This window comes from Zootoca vivipara, chromosome 1 (assembly GCF_963506605.1).
Source record: "Zootoca vivipara chromosome 1, rZooViv1.1, whole genome shotgun sequence".
NCBI classification, from domain to species: domain Eukaryota; kingdom Metazoa; phylum Chordata; class Lepidosauria; order Squamata; family Lacertidae; genus Zootoca; species Zootoca vivipara.
In genome coordinates, this window is record NC_083276.1 from 113,771,507 (window position 1) to 113,789,775 (window position 18,269).

General features: G+C 42.7%; 1 protein-coding gene across 50 annotated transcripts in view; it reads left to right on the forward strand.

Annotated features, from left to right (window-relative positions):
• Positions 1-18,269, forward strand: part of TTN (titin) — a 307,843-nt gene that overhangs the window by 96,976 nt on the left and 192,598 nt on the right. For all 50 annotated transcript variants that reach the window (XM_035133990.2, XM_035134229.2, XM_035134116.2 and 47 more), the window contains 27 exons: positions 231-509; positions 713-994; positions 2,510-2,788; positions 2,894-3,175; positions 3,619-3,897; positions 3,993-4,280; positions 4,444-4,722; positions 4,811-5,089; positions 5,201-5,479; positions 5,606-5,893; positions 6,030-6,317; positions 7,326-7,607; positions 9,661-9,939; positions 10,054-10,335; positions 10,466-10,744; positions 10,838-11,125; positions 11,266-11,544; positions 11,684-11,962; positions 12,068-12,346; positions 12,783-13,070; positions 13,238-13,525; positions 15,470-15,751; positions 16,000-16,278; positions 16,383-16,664; positions 16,782-17,060; positions 17,545-17,832; positions 17,990-18,268. In XM_035133990.2, coding sequence (XP_034989881.2) covers positions 231-509; positions 713-994; positions 2,510-2,788; positions 2,894-3,175; positions 3,619-3,897; positions 3,993-4,280; positions 4,444-4,722; positions 4,811-5,089; positions 5,201-5,479; positions 5,606-5,893; positions 6,030-6,317; positions 7,326-7,607; positions 9,661-9,939; positions 10,054-10,335; positions 10,466-10,744; positions 10,838-11,125; positions 11,266-11,544; positions 11,684-11,962; positions 12,068-12,346; positions 12,783-13,070; positions 13,238-13,525; positions 15,470-15,751; positions 16,000-16,278; positions 16,383-16,664; positions 16,782-17,060; positions 17,545-17,832; positions 17,990-18,268 — 7,614 coding nt within the window. The remainder of the gene's footprint in view (positions 1-230; positions 510-712; positions 995-2,509; positions 2,789-2,893; positions 3,176-3,618; positions 3,898-3,992; positions 4,281-4,443; positions 4,723-4,810; positions 5,090-5,200; positions 5,480-5,605; positions 5,894-6,029; positions 6,318-7,325; positions 7,608-9,660; positions 9,940-10,053; positions 10,336-10,465; positions 10,745-10,837; positions 11,126-11,265; positions 11,545-11,683; positions 11,963-12,067; positions 12,347-12,782; positions 13,071-13,237; positions 13,526-15,469; positions 15,752-15,999; positions 16,279-16,382; positions 16,665-16,781; positions 17,061-17,544; positions 17,833-17,989; position 18,269) is intronic.

Consider the following 18,269-nt stretch of genomic DNA (forward strand, 5'->3'; position numbering starts at 1 on the left):
CTATCTTCTTTCTATACACTGTATTAAAATAGGATTTTTTTACAACTTCAGATCATTATCTTAATATCTTTGGATGTAGATCCTGTTTAATGCTATCTATATAGAACCTTTCTTTTCTTATTAACTTTGACACATGTTTTATTTCTCTTTATTGGTTTGCTGTGGCTTGCCAGGGCATATTTCTTGCGCCGGAACCTAATTAGTTTTCTTTTGTTTCTTAAAACCTTTAGAGCCACCAAGCTTCTTGGTAAAACCAGAAACCCAATCAGCTATACCTGATTCAACAGTGGAATTTAAGGCATCTTTAAAGGGAACACCACCTTTTAAAATAAAGTGGTTTAAAGAAGATTTAGAACTTGTGTCTGGACCTAACTGTTTATTTGGGATTGAAGGGTCGACTGGTTTCTTAAATCTTTATTCTGTGGATGTATCAAAAAGCGGAAACTATACTTGCCAAGTTTCCAACGATGTTGGCAGCGATTCTTGTACAACCACACTGAGCATAACAGGTGTGCTAATGTGTTCTGTGTTGCTCTTAATTGTCTTCTGCCGTCTTTTGTGTAAATGTTTCTGGGTTTCTTCCTGCCTTGCTAAAACTAGAAGTTAAGCACCCTTTTAGATTTCTCTCCCCTCTTATTCTACATACCTTTCAGCACAACCCCTCTTTTTTCTTCCTACTTACCTTGCTTTCCATTTTTCTTCTGTTTCTCAGAACCTCCAAAGTTCATTAAGAAGCTAGACCCGTCTAAAGTCCTTAAACAGGGCGACTCCACACGACTTGAATGTAAAATCAGTGGCTCTCCGGAGATCAAAGTGGTATGGTACAGAGGTGACACTGAAGTCCATGCTAGTGAAAAATTCCAGATGTCATTCACAGATTCTGTGGCAGTCATTGAAATGAGGCATCTTGGTGCAGACGATAGTGGAGATTACATATGTGAAGCACAGAACCCTGCTGGCAGGGCAAGCTGCAGCACTAAACTCCTAGTCAAAGGTTAGCAAACATGCCTTGGCGGACTTCCCTCTCGTTGACTAACTATCCCTAAAAAGATTGAGATTAGCTCATTCTGATTCTTGTATGGATAAGCTAACTGTTAGATTGCTATAACTGCCCATTGTGGACAGTGTCCCATTTCTCATCTAATTAGCCTCCAGATTAATTTTAAACAAGTATTCTCTAACCTGCGGCTTTCACTCTTTCACTCAAGAATGCTCAAAGGGATGTGGTGTATTTACTATTATTTATTTAGGTTATTTAATTATTACAATATTTGTATGCCTCTATTAAACAAAAATAAAACGCGGGTGGTGCTGTGGTCTAAACCACAGAGCCTAGGGCTTGCCGATCACAAGGTTGGCAGTTCGAATCCCCGCGATGGGGGGAGCTCCTGTTGCCCTGCCCCAGCTCCTGCCCACCTAGCAGTTAGAAAGCACGTCAAAGTGCAAGTAGATAAATAGGTACCACTCTAGCGGGAAGGTAAACGGCATTTCTGTGCGCTGCTCTGGTTCGCCAGAAGCTGCTTAGTCATGACCCAGAAGCTCTCTGTGGACAAGCACCAGCTCCCTCGGCCTATAGAGCGAGATGAGCGCGCAACCCCAGTCGTCCACGACCGGACCTAATGGTCAGGGGCACCTTTTACCTTTTTTTTTAAAAAAAAACAAAAACCAAAGTCTACAACAAATGTACAGTAAATTTTTAAAAAACAAACAAACCAGAGATCATCAATTAGCTATTACAGAAAGATGTTTTCTGAATTACCTGCATAAGCTTGGTGGCAATTATAACCCGCTCTTCATTAGCGTCGATGAGTGGGGTACTTAAATCAAGCTGCAACCATCAGTCAATCAAATTTGCATGACAACACTGAGAGGGTGACAAAACATCTCCTCCAGTCAACTAATCAAATGCTTGAGTAGACGTCGGGGTTGGCATCAACTGAATCTGCAAGCGGAGGCAGTGTCCATCACAGCTCCCTGCCTGTTACAGAAAGGATAAGTAATCAGTCAGCTGGACCACATTCCATGTGAAAGGAGGAGAAAATGGTTGTTAAATGCATTCCTGCACCCACCTACCCTTTTGGCTCAGCATTCTAGGGTGGTCATTGCTTTTAGTGCTGAAATGGCCAGTTACTATTCCGGATGGGCAACAGTTGCAACCTCTTGCGGGCCGGCTGCCAGCCATTCCCAAGTGCTGGGACTCGTGTGCACATTGAAGATCATCCGGCCAGCCGCATTGCAGGGCGGGATTGCCCGCCAAATACACTAAACTGCCCAATCATGGGCATCTTAGTGGGTGGAGCTTTGCTGGCAGACTGGGACATGCATGCTTCCACTCTAGTCCGTTGGCTACCCTTAAAAGCCAGCTGTGAAAAGAAAAGGTGCTTCTTCTGCTGCATGCATGCCTTGGCACTGGAACAGATACATATCTGGCAATTCTCACATTAAACTAGCAACATATATATTGAGCTAACTTTCTTAAAATGACGCCTGGTTCTTTCTTTCATCCTAGAACCGCCCATCTTTAGCAGGAAGCCATCTCCAGTAGATACACTCAAGGGTACTGAGGTTAGCCTTGAATGTGAGATTTCTGGGACGCCACCTTTTGATATTACGTGGTATAAGGATAAGAGGCAAATCCGTAGCAGTAAGAAGTACAAAGTCACATCCAAAAACTACCATGCAAGTGTTCACATTCTGAATATCGAAGTCTCTGACATTGGTGAATACCAGTGCAAAGCTCAGAACGATGTCGGAAGCGACACTTGCGTTTGTATGGTAAAACTGAAAGGTAGGTACTATTTGAGGAAATATGGTGCCCAATCATCGTTGTCTTTGTAAAAAATGCACAATTCTTGTGGGAACTCTTGATGCCCATTGGCTCTTTCCTCTTCAGAACCACCAAAATTCGTGACCAAAACCAACAACCTTACTGTTGTGGTGGGTGAACCAGTAGAGTTGCAGGCCACCTTGGAAGGCTCTCAGCCGATTTCGGTGACGTGGCTCAAGGACAAAGAAGAGGTCATCCGAGAAAGTGCTAACAGGACAATCACATACGTGGAAAATGTTGCCACTTTGCAGCTTGCCAAAGCAGAACCAGCAAGTGCTGGGAAGTATATCTGTCAAATCAGTAACGATGCTGGAACCCGGGAGTGCATAGCTACTTTAACAGTTCTAGGTTGGTAATGACACAAACTTGGCTTTTTATTTTCTTTTAAAAATAGAGAGAGTTACTTTTAAAAGTTGGGAAGGCTAAATAACATTCAGAGCCTTGAGGCTGGGGGGGGGGGCATGCCATCAGTGTACATGGTGCATTACAGCGTATTGGAGAACGGGTTCTGAAGCAAAATGTTCAGGTAACCCATTGGGGGCTTCATACTGCTCTGCTCCTATTGGTTGGGCAGCCAGCTCCTCTTCTCAGGGAGAAAGATAGGTGGCAGTGGTGTTTACTGTGTATCTCAATTCTAGAAAAGGAGAACCATTAATAGCTTTGTAGTGGCTGCTTTCCTAAGCAGAAAACAGTGGCTTTAGAGAAGTGATTTCTGTAATTGCAGTATTTAAGCCATGTGACTAAGGAGACAATGATATTCACAGGTAGATATTGCTTGAATCTCTTTCCAGAGCCAGCTGTCATCATCGAGAAGGCAGAACCAATGAAAGTCACCGTCGGAGATATTTGTACCCTAGAGTGCAAAGTGGGTGGAACACCAGAACTTTCAATAGGCTGGTTTAAGGATGGGAAAGAATTAACAACTAGCAACAAATACAAAATTACCTTCTACAACAAAGTGTCCACACTTAAAATTATTGATTCAGAAATGGAAGACAGTGGCTTATACACTTTCGAGGTGCAGAACAATGTTGGCAAAAGCAGCTGCACAGCTTCCGTTGATGTTCTGGGTCAGTTCTGTTGCTTCTCTTCATCGTATTCCCACCAGGAAATGGTTCTCCCTTGCAGGGTCCTTATTTTCTTTTGTTTACTTCCTCTTACACAGATCGGATTATTCCACCTTCTTTCACAAGAAAACTTAAAGAAACTCATGGTGTACTGGCTTCTTCAGTGATTCTTGAGTGCAAAGTGGCTGGATCCCTTCCCATTACAGTTGCTTGGTTCCATAATGGACATAAAATCACTAGTGGGGAAAAACATCAAATCTCATTTTCAGACAATGTTTGCAGTTTGCAGATTGGTTCACTGAACTCATCTGATACAGGAACTTATGCATGCAAAGCTGCTAATGTAGCAGGCTCTGATGAAACCAAGGCTGCTTTGATCGTACAAGGTCAGTATTCAATAAGTGGCTAACTCTTTGCAGAAATCTTCCACAGTCTTTCTAGTGAGCAAAATTACATTCTCTTGGTGCTGTGATTTGAGGAAATTTTTGTTTTAACCTCATGATTCCTTAATTATCGACTGATCTCTTGTTACTTTCAATGCTTCTTTAGAACCACCCTCTTTTGAGAAGGTACCTGAATCTGTGGATATTTTACCAGGCAAAAGTGTTACATTATCTGCTGTTATTAGAGGGACACCCCCATTTAAGGTGAGGTGGTTTAGAGGCGTCAACGAACTCGTACCAAGTGATAAATGTAACATCTACTTGGAAGATTCGGTCACAGACCTGGAGCTGTTTGATGTAGAGCCACAACAGAGCGGAGAGTATACTTGTGTTGTGACTAATGAGGCTGGCAAAGTGTCTTGTACGGCACATCTTTCTGTAAAAGGTTGGTACGGGTTGCAATTTTTCACTTTGGAATGTTTAGGCGTTTGCACAGCATTGATGGCAATACTTGACTTCTTATTGCTCACTAGAACCAGCCGTTTTTGTGAAGAAGCTCAGCGACCATTGTGTGGAGCCAGGCAAATCCATAATTCTAGAGAGCAAGTACACTGGCAGCCTTCCAATTTCAGTGACGTGGAAGAAGAACGGCGTAACTTTAGGCCAGTCTGAAAAGTGCAGCATCACCACAACAGAGAGGTCATGCATTCTGGAAATTCTTAACAGTACAAAGGATGACCAGGGAGAATACACATGTATGGTTGAAAACGAGGCTGGAGAAGATATCTGTGAAGCACTGGTATCCACTTTAGGTCTGTCTTAAGCGCCTTTTTAATAAGATTCTTTAAATTAAAAAACCTCATTGTTTCTTCCTTCCAGCATTCCGGTGCCATTATCTTAATGCTGACTCTTTGTGTCCTCAGAACCTCCTTCTTTCGTCACACACTTGGGACCTCTTGAGGTGTCAGTTGGAGACTATACCACTTTGCAATGCCAAGTTACTGGGACCCCAGAAATTACAATATCTTGGTTCAAAGGAGATACAAAATTAAGATCTACTCCTGAGTATAAGATGTACTTCAAAGATAATGTGGCTACGCTTATTTTTAACAAAGTGGATGCCAGTGACAGTGGGGAATATATTTGCAAAGCAGAAAACAGTGTCGGAACGGCCTCTTCAAAGGCTGTCTTAGCAGTTCAAGGTGATTCTTTTATTTGGGATTGGTTAAAAACTCATACTTACAGAGCTTTCACTCTTTAAAAAATATTTTCACCTGTCCAGATGCCTGCATAAGCCGTATGTTTATTGCATGCTTATTTTCTTGCAGAGCGAAAACGTCCACCTTCTTTTGCAAGGAAATTAAAGGACACAGAGCAAACCGTTGGCTTCCCAATCAAATTAGTTTGCCGTCTAAATGGCTCAGAGCCTATTAGTGTTACATGGTATAAGGATGGTGTGCCTTTAAGAGATGACTTTAATGTGCAAGCCTCTTACATAGATAACGTGGCAACTCTTCAGCTGTTGCAAACTGAGATGAGTCACACTGGGCAATATTCTTGCACAGCTACCAATCCCGTAGGAACTGCTACTTCTAGTGCTAGGCTCACAGTCTCAGGTTAGTTTCATACCGACTCTCTTGTTTTCATCTGTTACGTTCAACCACTCTTCCTAACCTCTAAAAAGATTTTGCAGTATTTAGCTTTACCGCTTCCGAAAGAAATCCAATCGTTCCTCTTCATTTTATTCCCCAGAACGCAAACAAGCTCCCTCCTTTGATATCACACCCGAGTCGAAAGATCTTCCTGTCGGAGAAAGTGCTGACTTTGAGTGTCATGTTACTGGAGCCCAACCTATACATGTAACGTGGGCTAAAGATGGCCGCGAGATCCGTACAGGAGGAAATTATGCTATTACCTTTGTAGCAAATACAGCCCATTTGAGAATTCTGAGAGTAGGCAAAGGAGACAGCGGACAGTATACTTGCCAAGCTAGCAATGATGTTGGGAAAGACTTTTGCTCGGCCCAGCTTAATGTGAAAGGTATTTGAATTTAAGTTGGCTGATCTTTTATGCAGAAAAGGGATTTTCTTGGGATTTCTTTTCCACAGAATTCTTTGTTTCTAACTGTTAGAAGTAATAAAAAAAAGACAGACATACCTCTTTCAAATTAACAAAAATTCATAGGAAACTATCTGTAAGTATTGAAGATCCAAACTATTTCCTTCTCTTTACTGTGTCTTGAAACCCCAGTAGAGCAAAAGAATAATGTTTGCGCTCATAGAAACGTGATGAATTCTTATGACAAATTATATGTGCTGGTTGTGATTTACAGATGCCCACGTTAAATGTAGCTTTTATAGCATTCTTTGATTTTTGCTGTTGCAAAGGTCGAGGTGGATTTGATTCATTTACAGTTTATGTATAATTTACATTCTAAAAAATAGTTGAATGGGAAAACATACATAGAGAGCTTGATCCTTCAGCGGGGATTTACCAAGAGTTTTGCACACCTCTCCAGTAGATGTAGACAAGTTGCAAGGTGAGTGAGGGAAATAGCAATTTGCCTCTGCACTGGGATGTCATCTTAGCATCCCCCCCCCCAGGCTGAAAGTTTGAGAGGGCTTTGAGTGCCAGTCAACAAACAGGTGAGATGGAAGGAAATGGAACGCTTGGGCACAGATAGGCTCCTTCTTCCCCTCCTCCAGATTATTGTACCTGGGATAGGCTTATCTCATAAGTATTGATTCTCAAAATATTCATCTGTTTTGGGGAGCACAGGTTCAGCAGAAGAGTTCTCCCATGTTGAGTCTGGGTGCCAGTCTCCCTTCTTTGTAGTGGATTGATTAAGGAAGGCATGGGGAAACAAAGGCTGTGTTTTGCTGTGTTTGCTGTTCAGTGAATCAGGGCAATGGCTTATTTCAGCAGAAATGTCAGAATTTTTGCAGTTGTTGTTTTTTTTCATGGAGATTTCTAATACACTTAATCGCATGTTCTTAATAGTTCTTATTCCTCTCCATATTGAATGTTACTTTCCTTCCGGCTTCTCAGAACCTCCTAAATTTGTGAAGAAACCAGAACCATCAAGAATGCTGAAACAGGGTGATTCATGTCAACTGGAATGCAAGATCAGTGGTTCCCCAGAAATCAGAGTTGTGTGGTACAAGAATGACCACGAAATCCATGCTAGCGACAAGCACCGTATGGCATTCAGTGACGCCACAGCGGTGCTAATAATTGTTGATGCAACCCATGAAGACAGTGGAGATTACATTTGTGAAGCACTTAATTCTGCCGGCACCGCAAGCTGCAGTACAACAGTCACAGTGAAAGGTTAGAAGCCAATGTCTCCTCTGACTTCCTCCACTCTACCCAACCCTTAGGAGCACTGGAAGGTAGTTGGTTTTTTCCCCCATACGGAGTCAGACTGTTGGTCCATCTACCTCAGTGTTATCTTCACTGGCTGACAGTGGCTCTCCAGGATTTCAGACTCTCTCCCAGCCCTACCTGCAAATGCCAGGGAGTTGAATTTAGGGTCTTCTTAGGGTTCAAAGCAGGTGCTCTACCAGTGAGCTGCAGGCATTCCCTTCCTTTACCCTTAAATGGTTGGATGGTTATATTATAATGCTGGGAATGCATAGACAAAAGTACTGACAGAGATGTTTGAAATCCAAAGATTCCTTGACTGTAGTGAAAATGGTGTCAGTGCTGATGAGGAGGTCAGGCACACTATGCAAATAGATATAGCAAAGCAATCTTGAAAATTTTAAGAGCGGGAGCAGCAGTCTTAGCAGATCAGTGGCCCCTCCAGCATTTACCTATCACTGGCCTCTGTCAGAAATTACAGAACTGTGAAGTAGCACAGGACGGGAAAGAGTAAAATCTATTATTATTATTATTATTATTATTATCAGTGTTTTTTTCTGAGGGGATGCAGGGGTACGCATACCCCTGAACCTTTTGTGAATCTAAGTTTGGCCTCATTGGGAGGCAGTATTTCAATATGAGTAGGAAAATGAGAGTACCCCTAAGCATTTAAATTTTTTTAGAACAAAAGCACTCATTATTACAGGGAACCAGGCAGAGGGCCTTCTCGGTAGTGGCACCCGCCCTGTGGAATGCCCTCCCACCAGAGGTCAAAGAGAATAACAATTACCAGACCTTTAGAAAGCATCTCAAGGCAGCCCTGTTTAGGGAAGCTTTTAATTGATGGATTTCTGTATTTTAATATTCTGTTGGAAGCCGCCCAGAGTGGCTGGGGAAACCCGGCCAGATGGGTGGGGTATTAATAATAATAATAATAATAATATATTATTATTATTATTATTATTATTATTCCCTGACTGGACTTAAAGTGGCTTACAGATAAACATAAGAACCACTAACAACACAGAAAAACAATCATTTAAAAAAACAATTAAACATTGACAGATTTAAAGCTATATACATATCTAAACATCTGTTAAACCCTTACCAATAATTACCATAAAAACAACACAGCACCAGCCCTTTCACTAAAAGCAGTCAGTTCCCCAAATCTTCACCTGCGGGCTGAAAGACAAGAAGCAGGAAGCCAGCCCAGCTTCTCTAGGGAGGGAGTTCCAAAAACATCTGGGAGCAGCCACCGAGAAGGCCCTCTATTCCCTGAAAATGCAGTTTACGGGCAGTGAAAGGTTTAAAGATAACCTATGCCTCAGTTAGGATATACTTCTCGAGCGTCTAATTAATAGCTAGGAAGTTGACAAGAAGAGGCAACAGGTGAACGGATCAAAGAAGTGGGTGATAATGTGAGATATGAGGTTACAAGAGTAGGAGGACCAGCTTTCTCTTGCGTGTGCCAGCTACACAATCTGCCAGGTGATCGTCTGTTTCTTCCTAGCAACACACTATAGTTAGATAAGACATAAGATGTGAATTGCAATTACAGGGGACAGCAGGGAAAGAGTTACAGGATTTATTCTATTTAAAAATAAAATAAAATACAGTACTTATGAGGATAAGAAGGAGGATCATAAGAAAGAGCATATGTTTGAGGGTGTCCGTTTGAAAATAGCAGGTGTGGGAGTGGAAAACGTTATGCGTAGGTACACACCCATGCTTATTAACTGCATTTATTTGGAAAATTCAGTGCCACATTCAACAGGAATTTGGCGGGGGTGCCAAAGTCTCCAAGCAAGACTTTGCAGCTTTAGAAATAGAAATGACCTAAAGTTGACCTGCTATGCACCCAGCGCTTTTGGAGAACTAGAGAGAGAATCTTCTTAGGCACCTAAATGGGGATTTACAGGCATACCTTCTGCCTTCTGTTTCTGGATGTCTTGCCCCTGTTAGCAAGAAACCCCTCCCAGGAGTCCAGTTACATGTCCTCATCTCCTTTCTTTTATAGAACCTCCCATTTTTAGCAGGAAACCCAGCCCCGTAGACACACTCAAGGGTTCTGATGTCACCCTTCAGTGTGAAATAGCAGGCACACCGCCATTTGAAGTCGTCTGGTTCAAGGACAGAAAGCAAGTCAGAAGCAGCAAGAAGTTCAAAGTGACAACCAAGAACTTCAGTGCCAGCGTCCACATTCTCAACCTCGAAGCGGCAGACCTTGGGGAATATCAGTGCAAAGCCACAAACGAGGTCGGAAGCGACACTTGCTCTTGCGCTGTGAAGTTCAAAGGTTAGTAATGAGTGTGGCCGCAGTGCAAAGTCTGCGAGCATCTTTTTCTTTGCGTATCTTTTGTGGCTTCCTTGCCACGTTCCTCTTACCGTAAGGAATTCTCTTCCCTGCCAGAACCTCCTCGGTTTGTTAAGAAGCTGAGCGAAACCTCCACCTATGCCGGGGAACCCACAGCACTGCGGGCCGTAGTAGAAGGCTCCCAACCCATTTCTGTCGTTTGGCTTAAGGACAAAGGTGAAATAATACGGGAAAGCGAAAACCTCAAGATTTCCTTTTCGGATAATATCGCAACTCTTCAGATTGCAAGTGCCGAAGCTACCAACAGCGGGAAGTACATCTGCCAGATTAAAAATGATGCTGGAATGCGAGAATGCGCAGGGCATTTACAAGTTCTAGGTTGGTACAGGCACCCACCCCCTTCTAAAGAATTGAATCTTGGCTGCCTTTGCAATTGCAGCAGCTGACTCATTTGCTTCTTAAGTCTTTCTCGAAACTCAAGTTTTCTGAATTGTCTCCCTCATTCCAGAGCCGGCTGTGATTTTAGAGAAGCCCGAGCCCATGACAGTTACCTCTGGCAATGCTTTTACCCTGGAGTGCACGGTGGGTGGCACTCCAGAGCTAATTACCAAGTGGTTTAAGGACGGAAGAGAACTCACCAACAGCCGCAAACACCAAATCAGCTTCTCCAACAAGGTAGCAGCACTTAAAGTTCTCTCTGCGGACATGAATGACAGGGGGTTGTACACTTTTGAAGTGCACAATGAAGTGGGGAAAAGCAGCTGCACTTCCTCCGTCGACATTTCAGGTTAGCTTGGGATCCTTTTTGTTTCTCATTTGCCCTTCTCTTCTGCCGTTTCTCCTCTTAAAAGTTGGCTCTTTGTTGCCTTTTCCTACACAGACCACGTCATCCCTCCTTCATTTGTAAGAAAATTGAAAGAAACCTTTGGCGTGCAGGGCTCCTCGGTTGTTTTGGAGTGCAAAGTTGCCGGCTCCCTTCCTATTTCAGTCACTTGGTTTTATGGAGGAAATGAAATTTTCCCAGGGGACAAATACGAAACCGGTTTTTCAGATAATGTCTGTGCTTTGAAGGTGAATGCTCTGGACCCATCTGATACAGGTCCCTACACCTGTGCTGCCGAGAATGTAGCCGGTTCTGACGAATGCAGTGCCTTTTTGACAGTACAAGGTCAGTAAAGGATAGACAAGGCATCCATTGGAAATCTTTCCAGTGCGTGTTTATCTTGCTTTCTTGACAGCCTATTTTATACAGATGTTAGCTACCTGGCACATTTGCGTTAACTTTTTTAATGTTGTGTGTAATTCTAGAACCACCCTCTTTTGCAAAGACGCCAGACCCGCTGGAGGTTTTACCTGGAATGAGTGTAACGTTCAGGAGTCTGATTAGGGGAACTCCGTCATTCAAAGTGAACTGGTTTAAGGGGAGTAGAGAACTCGTGCCAGGGAAAACGTGCAACATCACCTTGGCAGATTCAGCTGCGGAGCTGGAATTGTTCGAAGTGGGACCACTCCAGACTGGAGATTACACCTGCCTTGCCACGAACGATGCTGGCAGTGCTTCTTGCACTACACATCTTTTTGTAAAAGGTTTGTCCAAATGTTATTATTATGGCATGTACACATGTTAAGTGTGTGCACATGTCTGTGTGATATACACACAGAGAGAGAGAGACACCCATATTGCAGTTCTTGGTTTAACCATTTCTTTCAAATGACTTTATCTTAGAGCCTGCTGTGTTTGTGAAGAAGCTGAGCGATTTTAGTGTAGAACATGGGAGATCCATAATTCTAGAAAGCGCATTCAGCGGAACTCCTCCACTCGCAGTAACATGGAAGAAGAATGGCTTAAACATCACACAGTCTCCAAAATGCAATATTACCACCACAGAAAAATCAGGCATTCTGGAAATTCTTAATAGTTCTACAGAAGATGAAGGAGAATATATCTGTGAAGTTGCAAATGATGCTGGGGAGGATGTATGTCATGCCCTGGTATCAGTCATAGGTGTGTTGCTGTCTTGATAGTTGGTTAACTATTCTTGTATTAATTGCCATCTTCTGATGTGCTTAGATTGACTGTGGGTATTGACTATGATTATTTCTGCTGCAGAACCACCTCATTTTGTTAAGCACTTGGCTCACTTGGAGGTGACCATTGGAGAGCCTGCAACGTTACAGTGCCAAGTGGCTGGAACACCGGAAATTAAAGTGTCATGGTACAAAGGAGATACCAAACTAAGATCTACACAGGCTTATAAAATGCACTTCAAGAACAATGTGGCTTCACTCGCCTTCAGCCGGGTAGAGAACGCTGACATTGGCGAATACATCTGCAAAGCAGAAAACAGCGTTGGGTTTGCTACTTCAATGACAACAATCACCATCAAAGGTGATGGCTCTTTTTTAAAATAATTGACCCGTGTCATATTACACACAATATTTGGGTGTAATATGCTGAAGTGTGTGACCCACTTAAATCACAGGCATGGTGACAGGACCTTCAGCATGTCCACAAGCTGCTTGGCTGAGCTGTAAGGAGACTGAGATACCTCTGAGTTCTTCCTGTGTCTCTATGCAGCCTTCCTTCTCTCTCCAAACCCTGCAAACTACCGAACTTGCATGAGTTTGAAAGGGAAGCACACACAGACCTCCTATTCCCTGTGTTTGCCCATATAGGTGTGGGGCATGAGGGGTTAGGAACAGCGAACATGGCTCTGGTTATTTTTATTGGAATTCTCCACATGTCCAGGGCATACTGACCCAGGTATTCTTTTGAGTCTTCTTGCATGGTCAGTTATCACACTCTGCAATTTATTTTTTTGCAGATGTTAAACTTCCTCCTTCATTCACGAGAAAACTGAAAGACGTGCAAGAGACTCTTGGTTCTCCTATAGCTTTTGACTGCCGCATTGTTGGCTCTGAGCCACTTGAAGTGTCTTGGTCTAAGGATGGGGTGCAGCTGAGAGATGACGGCAACATTCAAACCACCTTCTTAAGCAATATAGCGACGCTTCAGATCTTGCAAACCTCCATGGCTCACGCTGGCCAGTACACTTGCACAGCTCACAACGCTCTTGGGACTGCTTCTTCCAGTGCCAAGCTCCAACTCACAGGTTTGTAAACAACTAGGTCCGAAGTTGTTGCACGCTGGTTCAGTTTTAAAGAATGTGAACAAGTCACAGGGCTGTAACAACAGCCTAAGAACTAGTTTGCTGTTTGAAGGGAAGGCAATACGTCCTGCCATCGCTTTTCACTTTTTGATTTCCTTTCTTTTCTTTAGAACACCTGAAACCACCGTTCTTTGATGTGAAGCCTTTGCCCCTTGACGTTGCTCTTGGGGAAAGTGGTTCTTTCAAGTGTCATGTCACAGGTTCAGTGCCAATGAAAGTCAGCTGGGCAAAAGATAACCGTGAGATCCGCCCTGGTGGCAATTACAAGATTACACTGGTAGAAAACACTGCCACACTGACCATTCTTAAAGTAGGCAAAGGTGATAGTGGACTTTATACTTGTTATGCAAGCAACAGTGCTGGGAAGGATTCTTGTGGCGCTCAACTGAGTTTTAAAGGTAATTTGATGGAAAGTGCTGTCTCTTCTTCTTCTTCCTCTTCTTCCTCTTCCTCTTCCTCTTCTTCTCCCCCCAATTTTGTAAAAATAAAGACATGTTTGAATCTTCCAGCTAAAATGGGCACAAGTGGGTGGCATTCTGTATCTAGAGTAGCAGGTGATAAAAATCTTCTTGAAGTTATTTTCTTGAGCATGTTAATACCACACTGGGGTTTCTGTTTATTGCTTACAAGCCTGTTTAAAATTAGCAGCCGGTGGAAAGTTATTAGGCCATAAACAGGCTGAACATAGACTCTCCATTTAATATGTGACACTTGAGTTGTGGTATCATGTTTTCCACTGAAGTGCGATTAAGCTGGGAAATCTGTGGTCCAGAATAAGAAAAGAACTTGGTGTTTATTTGTGCGATAAGAAAATACAGTATTGTATCCAGTCTTCTCTCTCCATTGATAGAAGACTCTTAGATCCACTGGAGGCTTCCATCAGTGGAACAAGGAGGGAGGTGATGCCAAGCGATTCTCCCTCCCCGCAGTCCACAACCTCTCATACCACCTTTCATAATGTTTCAAAGGATCCCCCAACCCTCTGGAGCACTTTTGGTGGGTGCCTGGGGCTGCTGATGGGAGCGGAAATTGCAAACATTTCCTTCTCATTCTTCCAATGGAATCTTCCACTCAATCAGTCCAGCGGAGGGACACCACTGGATTGCAACCCATGCAGCCATTATTTAAATGGGCAAAGAGTTATGACCTACCATAACTTTAATTGGACATAGTTAAGCTTTAGGGAAAACTTCAGGCCGGATCTGCAATCACATTACGTAGAGAAATCAGCCTTCAGATATTGCACGTTTAGAAAGAATCTGAGTGGGTATTGATGTAAACAGGCCTGTTGAGTTGTTTCTATCAATGCCTTTGGCATTGTATGAATAGCAGAGATTCAATGCATGGATAATGCATGATAATGCAACAATAGGGGAAGCTTTACCTGCTGAATATTCTCCTAATCTAATGCATAGTTGTCAAAGGCATGAAATCACTGCTCCCCTGCCTAATCTCAGAATGCTAGGCTAGATTTAGAAGTAAGCCCCATTCCACAGAGAAAGGAGTGTGAAAGGCATGTTCAGCCAGGTCCACTGCATTTCCCTAGCCTGGTACAGTGCAGTAGTGATGGTAGATGTCAATTCCTGTCTGTCTCCATGCATTCTAGGAGGAACGCAAGGATGGAGAGGAGCAAAATGTCCCTGGGGTAGTGAGCAATATTGACAGCTCCTTCTTAAAGTTGGGAGGGAGGCTGTTGAGTGCAGGGAAGGCTCAAGCAAATAGATCACAGTGTGGGTTACTAACTCTGGGTGTAGTATTTACAAGAGCTCCGCTGGATCAGACCAAAAGGCTCTCTAGTCCAGCCTCCTCTTTCCCACAGTAGCCAATCAGATGTCTCTGGAAATCCCATAAACAGGAGATGAGGGCAATAGCTCTCTCCCACTGTTCCCCCCCCCAGCCCTTTCTATTTGGAGGCTTGCTGCCTCTATCTTATCCTGGAGGTAGCCTACGGCCATCACAACTTCCATCCATTGAGAGCCTAATCCTCTGTGGTTATATTTATCAGTTGTATTTCTCCTTTTTTGTCTTGCATATAATGGAGATAATTTAAATTTTACAAGGAGGGGCTGATAGAATCCCCTGTGCTTCCATGTGTGCTTCTCCAGTCTTTTTATCATACCACCATGAAATATACTTCTGAAGCAGATGTGGTGTGAACTTTTCTTGAGTGCTCTATGGCAGGACTTGTAAGGGGTCACTTTGCCTCCATAGATTGACTGTAAACTCTTTGCTAATACACTTTGATGGCTAATATAGATGGCTCACATTCCTGAGATCTTGCAAAATTAACACAAGCAATTTTATGTATTCATTTCCTTTCCTTGTTTTTTTTTTCCTAATAGAGCCGCCGAGGTTTATTAAGAAGTTAGACTCCTCCAGAGTTGTGAAAGAGCACGATTCAACTAGATTTGAATGCAGAATAGGTGGCTCTCCAGAAATTAACATTGTGTGGTACAAGGGTGAAACTCAAATTCATCCCAGTGACAAATTCAGCATGTCATTCATCGATTCTGTGGCAGTCATTGAAATGCACGGCCTGAGTGTTGAAGACAGTGGAGACTACACTTGCGAAGCCCAAAATGTAGCGGGTAGCGCGAACAGCAGTACTTCACTGAAAGTGAAAGGTCAGAACCTGCTCTTCCTTTCTCTACCCTTCCTGTTGTAGAAGGTTGCAAGGGCTTGCCGTCTTCTACTAAGCAAGCCAATATCCGTTTCCATTAAAGGCCACTAGTGGGCCACTTTATTTGGAATGGGAAATTTCCTTTGCATGTCTCTTCTCTCCCATTTCATTGCAATCTTTCATTCTTAACGGTGTGCTCTCTGTACGTTGCTCCTCCACATTTAACAGAAATCCAAACCTCCTCTTTTATAGCTCCTCCTGTTTTCCGCAAGAAACCGCGGCCAGTAGAGGCTCTGAAAGGTTTCGATGTTCACCTTGAATGTGAGCTTCAAGGCACTCCTCCCTTCCATGTTTCATGGTGCAAAGATAAAAGGGAAATAAGAAGCAGCAAAAAGTACAAGATTTTGTCTGAGAATTACCTTGCTAGCATTCACATTCTCAACGTTGATGCGGCAGACATTGGTGAATATCACTGTAAAGCTGTCAATGATGTGGGAAGTGACACTTGCATCTGCTCTGTGATGCTGAAAGGTTTGTAAAAGACTTTCCATTGCCATGTTTTCCCCAGCGGCTCCAGGTTTTTTAAAATCTTACTCTCTTAACCATCACTTACATATTTTCCACCTCTTGATCAGGACCCCCAAGGTTTGTGAAGAAACCTATTGATACCACTGCTGTTGTTGGGGATCCAGCGGAATTGCAAGCTACGGTAGAAGGTTCTGAGCCAATTTCTGTTGTCTGGATGAAAGACAAAGGTGAAATCATCAGAGAAAGTGAAAATGTCTGGATGTCATATTCCGATAAAGTTGCCATCCTTCAGGTTGTAAATGCAGAACCAAGCAACACTGGGAAATATACCTGCCAGATTAAAAATGACGCCGGAAGTCAGGAGTGTTTTGCTACTTTATCGGTTCTAGGTTGGTATAGAGTAAAAAACAACAACAACAACAACAACAAAAGCATACTGAAGAATAAATATTTAAACATATTAACATCTTATTTACAAATATGATTCGTTTTGCATCTTATTCCAGAGCCAGCATCTATAGTGGAGAAACCAGGACCAATGAAAGTCACGACTGGAGATTCTTGTACTTTGGAGTGTACGGTAGCTGGGACACCAGAGCTGACTACTCGGTGGTTCAAAAACGGGCATGAGCTCTCTTCCGACCACAAATACAAAATCACTTTCTTCAACAAAGTAGCTGGGCTTAAGATTCTGAATACAGGAGTAGAGGACAGTGGAGAATATACGTTTGAGGTGAAAAACAATGTAGGCCAAAGCAGTTGCACGGCATCAGTCCAGGTTTCAGGTTAGTTGAATGACTTGGGAATATCCCATCTGCATCTTGATATATGGACTTTTTCATCTAATTCAGTGATTTCCTATACTGCTTAACCTCTGAAATTTCTAAGCGCTGTACGATCAAACCAGAAGAGTGGATGGAATAAATTTAAATGAATGGTTAAAGATGGAAAGCTTCCTTAAAATGCCTACTGAAATAAGAAAGTCTTCAAAAAGCACTTGATGTTGAACAGAAAGCAGGCTGCTCTAATGTCGGCTAGAAGAGAGTTCCACAATGCTGGATGTGGAGACAAGGAGAAGCCGTGGACATGCCTCTAAAATGAAGAGAGTGCATATGCCTGCTTTCAAGATCCATCTCAAACTTCTTATGCCAATAAATAGTTTAATTATCATTAAGCCCTTGGGAATCTAATGCTTTTTTAAAAAAAACTAAATAAGAAAGCCTGTGAAGAGAAGCCATAATGTTTTTATCTGTGCTTTGTGCTCCACAGATCGCATTATACCACCTTCATTCACAAAGAAGCTGAAGGAAACACATGGACTCTTGGGTTCATCTGCTGTACTTGAGTGCAAAGTAATTGGGTCACCTCCCATCTCTGTTTTTTGGTTCCATGACGGAGAAGAGATCACTAGCGGAGAAAAGTATCAGGCAACTCTTACAGATAACACTTGTTCTTTAAGAGTGAATGCTGTTCAAGAGTCAGACGCTGGAAATTACATTTGCATGGCAACTAATGTAGCTGGATCTGATGAATGTGATGCATATTTCATTGTCAGAGGTAAATACTGAAACTTAGGTAGTTAATAAGAACAGGATATCAGTTTTTTTAATTAAAAAAACCCATGCTCCTTATATTCTTTATATCTTTTGTAAATACAGCTGCTTGCTTTTCAACCATAACTATGTTTCATTAACCTCTTTTTACGTATGTCTAGAACCTCCATCTTTTGTGCAGAAACCAGAACCTCTGCAAGTTTTATCTGGCGCAAATATAACTTTCACAAGTATCATTAAAGGAACCCTTCCCCTTGATGTGAAATGGTTTCGGGGTAGTGTTGAACTATCCCCAGGACATAGATGTAACATCTCTCTGGAAGAATCAGTGGCTGAACTGGAGCTGTTTGATGTACTCCCAGCCCAAAGTGGAGACTATACTTGCATTGTTAGCAATGAAGCTGGCAAAATCTCTTGCACAACCCAGCTCTTTGTAAAAGG